General features: G+C 53.6%; 1 protein-coding gene across 1 annotated transcript; it reads left to right on the top strand.

The window, feature by feature from the left end:
* Window positions 1–1,534: 1,534 nt before the first annotated feature.
* Window positions 1,535–3,344, top strand: IFI27L2 (interferon alpha inducible protein 27 like 2). Its single transcript, XM_019462156.2, has 4 exons — window positions 1,535–1,683; window positions 1,850–1,879; window positions 2,382–2,543; window positions 3,124–3,344. Exons 1-4 carry the CDS (start codon window positions 1,638–1,640, stop codon window positions 3,324–3,326), a joined length of 441 nt encoding a protein of 146 aa, XP_019317701.2. The 5' UTR covers window positions 1,535–1,637; the 3' UTR covers window positions 3,327–3,344.
* The last annotated feature ends 3,847 nt before the right edge of the window (window positions 3,345–7,191 follow it).

Genomic DNA, 7,191 nt, shown 5'->3' with positions numbered 1-7,191 from the left:
CACATACAAGTTCTAGAAAAGGCAAACGTGTAGGGACATAAAAACAGATGAGTGGTTGCCAGGGGCTGGGGTCCAGCAAGACTGACTACAAAGGAGCATGAGACAAGGTGTGGGGAGAGGGTGATGGTGTTGAAAATCCTCCGGGGTGCCTGGGGTGGCTCAGTCAGTTAAGCACGACTCTTGACTTTGACTTTGGCTCAGGTCATGATCTCATAGTTGGTGAGTTCAAGCCCCGCATCAGGCACTGTGCTGACAGCCTGGGCCTGCTTGGGATTCTGTCTCCCTCTCTCTCTGCCCCTCCACTACCTCTCTAGCTCTCTCTCAAAAAAAAAATAAATAAAAATAAACTTGAAAAAAAAAAAAAAGAAAGAAAATGCTCCATGTCTGAGCTGGTGGTTCCTCGACTGTAAAAGTTTGCCCAAACCCATAGATGTGTCCACTGAAAGGTTGGATTTTACCGTGTGTAAATTATATCTCAATAAACTTGACTTTAAAGAAAATCCTGTGGAAGAATATTAAGCAGCCTGGGGAAATTTAAATGACCCATTAAATGGGGAGCTTGCAAGGTAGTGTGCACATTGTGATCAGAACTTGGTAAGGGGGGTTACGTTTTCAGAGTGTGACAGAAACTGGGCAACCTTGATGAGGTAGACTGGAAGGAAATGTGCCAAAATGTGTCTCCCTGTGGAAATGAAATTAAATGTGGTTGACTCTTGAACATGGGAGAGGGAGGGTTGGGGCACCAACACCTTACACAGTGGGAAATCTGCCTATAACTTTGACTCCCTCAAAACTTAACTAGTAATAGCCTACTGTTGACCAGAAGCCTCCCCAACCACCTAAACAGTCAATTTGCAGCTATTTTGTGTTGTATGCATTATACACCGCGTTCTCACAATAAAGTAAGCTAGAGAAAAGAAACTCACAAGAGGGGCGCCTAAGTGTCTCAGTCAGTTAAGCGTCCAACTTCGGCTCAGGTCATGAGCTCACTGTTCTTGAGTTCGAGCCACTAATCGGGCTCTGGGCTGACAGCTCAGAGCCTGGAGCCTGCTTTAGATTCTGTGTCTCCCTCACTCTTCCCCTCTCCTGCTCCTGCTCTGTCTCTCTCTCTAAAATAAATAAACATTTTTAAAAAATTTTTAAGAAAATCACAAGAAGATAAAATGTATTTACAGCACTGTCCTATTAAAAATCCGCATATATGTGGATTTATGTTGTTCAAATCCATGTTTTTCAGGAGTCACCTGTATTTTTTCTTCACATTGTTATCTTTCTTTGTTTCTTTATCGCTGGAAACCATTTCTCTGTTGTTCAGATGCTTTAGGACGCTTTTCTCTTTGACGGGGCCACCAAGAAGGAGGGAAACCACCAGCGGGCAGAAGAGCCAGGGGAGGAAGGGGGGCTCAGCTGGAGGGACAGGCCAGCGGAGAAGCAGAGGAGTGGGGCTGCGGGGCGGGGCTTGGGGGCTGGGGCGGGGCGGGGCGGGGCGGGGCGGAGGGTGGGGCGGGGCGGGGCGGAGGGCGGGGCAGGACTGGCTCTGGGTTTTGCTAGGGGCTGACCGCGCGGAAGGGCCTGCCCCGCGAGGGGCAGGCCGAGTTTCCATTGGAAATCAGGAAATCACCCCTGCTGGTGCTTAGATGTTTCTAGAGCTCCGCGAGGACAAGGAAGGCGGCACTATGATGAGTGAGTCTAGCTTTGCAGGGAGCTGGCAGCCTGGGCTGGGGTGGGGGGCAGGCCTCCCGGACCCCCAACCTAGGACGGGCCAGACGCCCCGCTGTTTTCCTCCGTTCCCTCCACCTATTACCTAGCTAACTCACTCTCCGTCTCTCTTCCCTTTTCGTGTCCCAAGAACGGGCGGCTGCCGCCGCAGTGGGAGGAGGTGAGTCGCCTGGATCCCCTGCGTCGCCGGGGAGGGGACTGCGGAGATGCGGGTTGGGAGGGCCGCCGGGGTGAATGTTAGGAGCAGAGAGCCGCGCTCACACTGCTCCCGGGAAGAGGACGCCTGATCCGGGGCCTGGCTGCACCCTTAGGCCTTCTAACGAGCGCGTAGAGATTTCCTTTGACTGGGGGTGTTGTTGATACAGACTGCAGTGGTATATTTCACCTCCCACATTTACACACCCACGCACACACAGTGACGGGCAGTGACTTCCCCGGTATCTCACTGCCACTTCCTGGGTGGGCCTCCCGTGACCTCTTTGTCCCCCACCTGACTCCACATCCCCCCCTTTCTCTTTGCTTTGGGACACCCCCCCCCCCCCACCAACGAGTTGCCGTGTCCCATCGATGTTCAGAGCAGACAGGCCCCTGAAACTGCCAAGGAGTTCGGGAGGGGTCCCTTCCCCTGGCCCGCGCCAAGACCCAGCACCTGTTCCCCGCAGTCGTGGCCGTGGGGGCCGTGCCCGTGGTGCTGGGCGCCATGGGCTTCACCGGGGCGGGAATCGCCGCCTCGTCCCTAGCGGCCAAGATGATGTCCGCCGCCGCGGTCGCCAACGGGGGTGGAGTCGCCGCGGGCAGCCTGGTGGCGACGCTTCAGTCGGTGGGTAAGTGTTGGGTGGGCGGTGGACAGGTCGGGGGAGGGGTCGGGGAGGGCAGGATAGTGGGGAGAGGAGCAGAGCCAGGAGGGCGTTCACCCCAGAGGCTAAGCCTGAGGGAGGGCTCAGCTCCCTCCAGTTCCGTGGTTCTCATCCTCCCGGGTCCTTTGTCCCTCACTGTCCTCTTTCTGGCTCCTTTTGAGTGAAGTTTGGTGAGAATGGAGGGGTAAGGGGCTCTGAGAGGGAGAAGAAGGGAAGGAGCCCAGGGCTCTGGGTACAGCCCTACCCAAATCTGACACGGGGGTGGCCTAGGTGGGTCCTTTCCCCTCCGGACCTCAGTGGCCTCCTGTGTAAGGTGAGGGGACCGGTCGCTCACTGGATCTTTGGCTGACTGTCCTCTGTCTCTAACTTCCCATAGATTCACCCCCTCTCCTGTCTTTGCCACCTCCAGCATCGTCTCCCCAAAGTGGAGCCCTGGGGGTTTCAGAACCTAGTGGAGGGATCCAGGTCTCTGGGCCTCAGACATCCAGAGGGGTCGGGGCCACTGGCCACTGCAGGTTCCAGTACTCACCCTCTGTCTATTCCTCAGGGGCAGCTGGACTCTCCACATCATCCAACATCCTCCTGGCCTCCATTGGGTCAGCTTTTGGAGCCTTGCTTGGAGGCTCAAAAAAGGAACCTTCTTCCTCTTCCCCAGAAGAACCCGGGTCTGAAGGGGAACAGCCAGGAGAAACTGAATCCCAAGTTCAACCTCCAAACCCCCCACTCAGTTCAGAGAAACAGGAGAAATAAAAATCATGTGTGGATGCACCTCCACGTCTTTGCTCCTTGCAGCCCTGTTGGGGGGGCGGGGGGGGACTGGAGTTTTCCAAATCACCCCATCCTCCCCACCTGCCTTGTGGAGGAGGTAGAGGCAGGCTAAGCACAGAATCAGTTGGCAGGAGGCTTTGATTCATCCTAGTCTCACAAGCGATGACCACATCCAGGCTGTATACACCCAGGACCATTCTTTGGCCTTCTGTGGGCCTCACTTTCCCCCCTCATTTAGTGATGGGGGTTGACAAAAGTTCCCATTGGGCAGCTGGGGTCAGGGGTAGCCAGGATACATATTGAGCCACTGACGACAGAGCACTTTGCCCTTCCTTATGTATGGACACTAGACATCCTGACTTTGAGGTCAGGCAGGGAAAGGCCAGTGTCTTGCTCATATCAGGATGTGAGCAAGACACTGGCCTTTCCCTGCCTGACCTCAAAGTCCTGTGGGGAGGCTGGCAAGCAAATCGCCGGGACAACTTAGTATGTTGAATGGCACAGTGGGGCTCTGGGCGCTTCCAGGCAAGGAGACTGAATCACTAATGGTCACTACGCCGTGTCTGGAAAAATCCTCCAATTCCTACCCTGGCAACAGGTGTGATTGGTATCCCCTGTTTCCACTCAAGTCCACAGTGAGGGCTTACTTCCTGCCAGAAAGGTCTCTTCTCTGGAGTTGCTGTTTGTTTTTAAGAATGAGATATAACATAAATAGAAATAGAAATTCTACAACTTCTGCTTACACCCCAGTAAATAGTCTGGGGGCCTCTAGGGGCACCCTCTGCATTTTGTAGACTCCCACTTGTGGACGTATCCAAAGGAGAGGCCACTTAGGATGTAGAAAGCTGGAGAGAGCGTCACTCCCAACCTACAACACGAAAAATCCAGACAACCTACTGTCGTAGACTCTGGGTCTGGAGTTCAAGAGAGCAGACGCAGGATTGCAATGTGAGAGAGGCTAATGTCCAGGAGGAGACAAGAGCCCCGAAGAAGGGTCTTCGCTCCGTTTTTATTAAGATCGGAAGGCTTACAAGCGTGATGGACGTGCAAAGAGAGACAATGAAACCCTGACCATTAGCTCATGGGCGTGAGGGAAAGGGGGTTTTGAAGATATGCGGTGTTAGGAGTTTGGGTCAATACAAAACAAAATCCTGGCACTGGGAGGAAGGTTGTTTACAGCAGGCATGGGGCGCCACCTCTGTTTACCTCAACTGGCCTAGGGGACAAGAAAGAGCATGCTACCTCCGGGTCAACAAGTCACCTTTCTTTTGCTATTAGTTCCTTTCCGGGCAACTCCGGCTGCTGTGGTCTACAGTCCTGTTTTCCTGTTTTGGTCCTTCCTGTGAAAGCACCTTTCTGCGATTGTGCTAAGTTGGGGGGCATTTCCGCCCTGAATCCCTAATCTTGTTCACCTCATTTTTGATGCTTTCATCCCAAGGCTTTTCTATTCCTATACCTTTGTCCTATACTGGCTGGCCTTTGCCCTGTTGACCCAATCTTGTTTACCCAAACTTGGGTGCGTTCATCCTGTGGCTTTCTAACTCTTTACGCCTTGTTAACCCATCGGTGCAGGCTCAGGGAATTCTTAAGCTCGTTCCCCCACGACCTACAGAAAGCAATTTTATAAAATGTATATCAACTTTAAAATAAAAATAAATAACTTTTCTTGAACCCCTCAGAGCTGGCCGGTCTGCTGGGTGCTCGCAAGAAAGACTTGTGGGTAGGCAGAAACCCACAGAACACTTCCCTTGTGGAGAGGAGGCTGGGGGTGGAGGCAGCTACAGCCTTACCTCCCTGCTCCCCTGGGGGACGAGAGCCTCATGCTGCTGGGGGTCGGGCAGTAAACCCCTAAGCTCCCAGAACACAGGTGAAAATCACCGTAGATGGAGGGGGAGAAAAGAAGAATACCTCCACCCCCAAGGTCGGGGTGCTAAACCCTCCGGGGCGCAGAGAGAACCCACCCACCACCGGGGGAGGGACAGAGCTACTGAGAAAATCCCCTCCCCAGACTTGCCCAGACTGAGGCCGGATGGGACCGCAGAGAATGCCACTGTCCCCGCCGCCAGCCTGGCAAGTAACAAGCAACAGACGTCTGCACGGTTGGGGGGAGCAGGTGTCCAGGGAGACCCTCTCTGAAATGCACACACCACACACCAAAAGGAAGCCTAAAGCTGAGAATGGAGCAGACGCTGAGAAACACCAGCTCCCAAAGGAAACACAAGGTGAAGCTAGTCCCATGGTAGCCATAGCAACACCTAAATCCACACCCTGTGCAACTTCCGGTAAGACGGAGCTCCTGGGTACTCCTAGGGGAAGAGGCGCACTTGTCTCCAGACGTAAATACTGTTCACTTCCTGGTCTCCACTGAGCTTGCGCAGCGGACGGTTGGAGCCTTGCCCCCGTACCCCCTGGCACTCACCCTCTAGCCCTTGCTGTCCCCTACTGCCAGCGCCGATGACCCCTTCCTAGGCCCCCAGCCCTGGCTGACAAGACAGGCTGGAAGCAGGGTGTCGGCTCCCGCAGAAGAGACTTCAGCCAATGATGGGTTTTAGTTGGGGATGAACACCCCTCAGGTGGGACAACTCAGGCCTGCCCTAGACTCCCGGGGGTCTCCCAGGGGTCTCCGGAGAATCGAATCTCAATTGCCCACAGTGCAGACTCACTCATGAATGGACCCTTTCATGGCCGCGGGTCTTTCTCCACCTGATCTTTCATCCCCTCTTGGTGCCCCCTAGGGTCACCTCCCAAACACACCGCTGGCACTTGAGTCCTCGTGGTGGAGCCTCAGCCCCACGACAACGTCCCTCCCTCTCTTCAGGCCACTCGGGAGCCCCCAGGGCTGAACCCAAAACAGCCACAGTGCTCCATTAGACTGTTCCCGAAACTTGGCTGTGTTCAGGCCTTATTCATCTCCTTGCTGCAGAATGAGGCTCACACAAGAGCCACTGCAGTCTGTCTCACAGTGACCCCCCCCGCCCTGGTCCGGACTGGACCGCAACCAGGTCCAGATCTGTCAGCTTTCCAGCAGAGAACACAGCTCAGGCTCTGAGGCTGGTTAAGGATTGTAGGGTAGGTCACTCAAACGAGGACGGTCCCTAAGTCTTTGCAACTGTCAGGAAAAAAGCCTGGCACAATTTCAGTTTGAAAAACGTTCCTTCTCAGGGCACCTGGCTGGCTCTGTCTGTTACGTTGTCTGACTCCCAATTTTGGCTCGGGTCATGATCTCACAGTTCGTGACATCGAGCCCCACATCGGGCTCGGTGCGCCTCTCTCTCTGCCCCTCCCGTGCTCATGCGCACACGCACACACTCTATCTCTCAAAATAAATAAATAAACATCTGTTAAAATTTTTCAAAAAAAAGACAAATGTTCCTTTGCAGTTACCTTTTCCTCCAGAAAATCGCTGTTACCAAAGACACTCGAGAGAGTTGGGCTGGGGCTGGCCCAAAGATGGCTGAAACTGGTGAAGTCGTCCACCTCTCCCACCCTACCTTGAACTTCTTCAGCAATTTGAAATGGTTTGGCTCATCAGGTAAATAATTTTATCTCCCTGAATACAGGCTGGTTGCTGGAGGAGGCGGCTGGGAGAGAGCTGGTGGGCAAGAAGCCAGTTCAAGGCTCCCAGCTGGAAATAAGCCACAAAGCCAGCCGTTCTCAGCCTGTGGAAAGATGCCCATCTTCAACAGCAGCAAGAGTTAGGGACTCTGGATCATTTCTTCACAAGTTCTTTTAACAAGATCTATAAAACAGGGGCAGCAAAAATCTTGGGGTGCAGATTTTATGTGATGAGTCATGGGCAATGTCTTGACCGTAATAGATCTGTTAATTTTTTTAAAGTGTGTTTACT

The sequence above is a fragment of the Panthera pardus genome, unplaced genomic scaffold (genome assembly GCF_024362965.1).
Source record: "Panthera pardus isolate Hobbes unplaced genomic scaffold, ASM2436296v1 HiC_scaffold_24, whole genome shotgun sequence".
Classification (NCBI taxonomy): domain Eukaryota; kingdom Metazoa; phylum Chordata; class Mammalia; order Carnivora; family Felidae; genus Panthera; species Panthera pardus.
The sequence above is the reverse complement of the archived record's forward strand: the minus strand, read 5'-3'. Positions and strand labels throughout refer to the sequence as shown.

Excerpts from the sequence above, each read along its gene's own strand:
- IFI27L2 (XM_019462156.2), top strand. The coding sequence starts at position 1,638 with ATGTTTCTAGAGCTCCGCGAGGACAAGGAAGGCGGCACTATGATGA. Across the intron at positions 1,684-1,849 it reads GGAAGGCGGCACTATGATGA|AACGGGCGGCTGCCGCCGCA; the intron begins GTGAGTCTAGCT and ends TCGTGTCCCAAG. Across the intron at positions 2,544-3,123 it reads GGCGACGCTTCAGTCGGTGG|GGGCAGCTGGACTCTCCACA; the intron begins GTAAGTGTTGGG and ends TCTATTCCTCAG.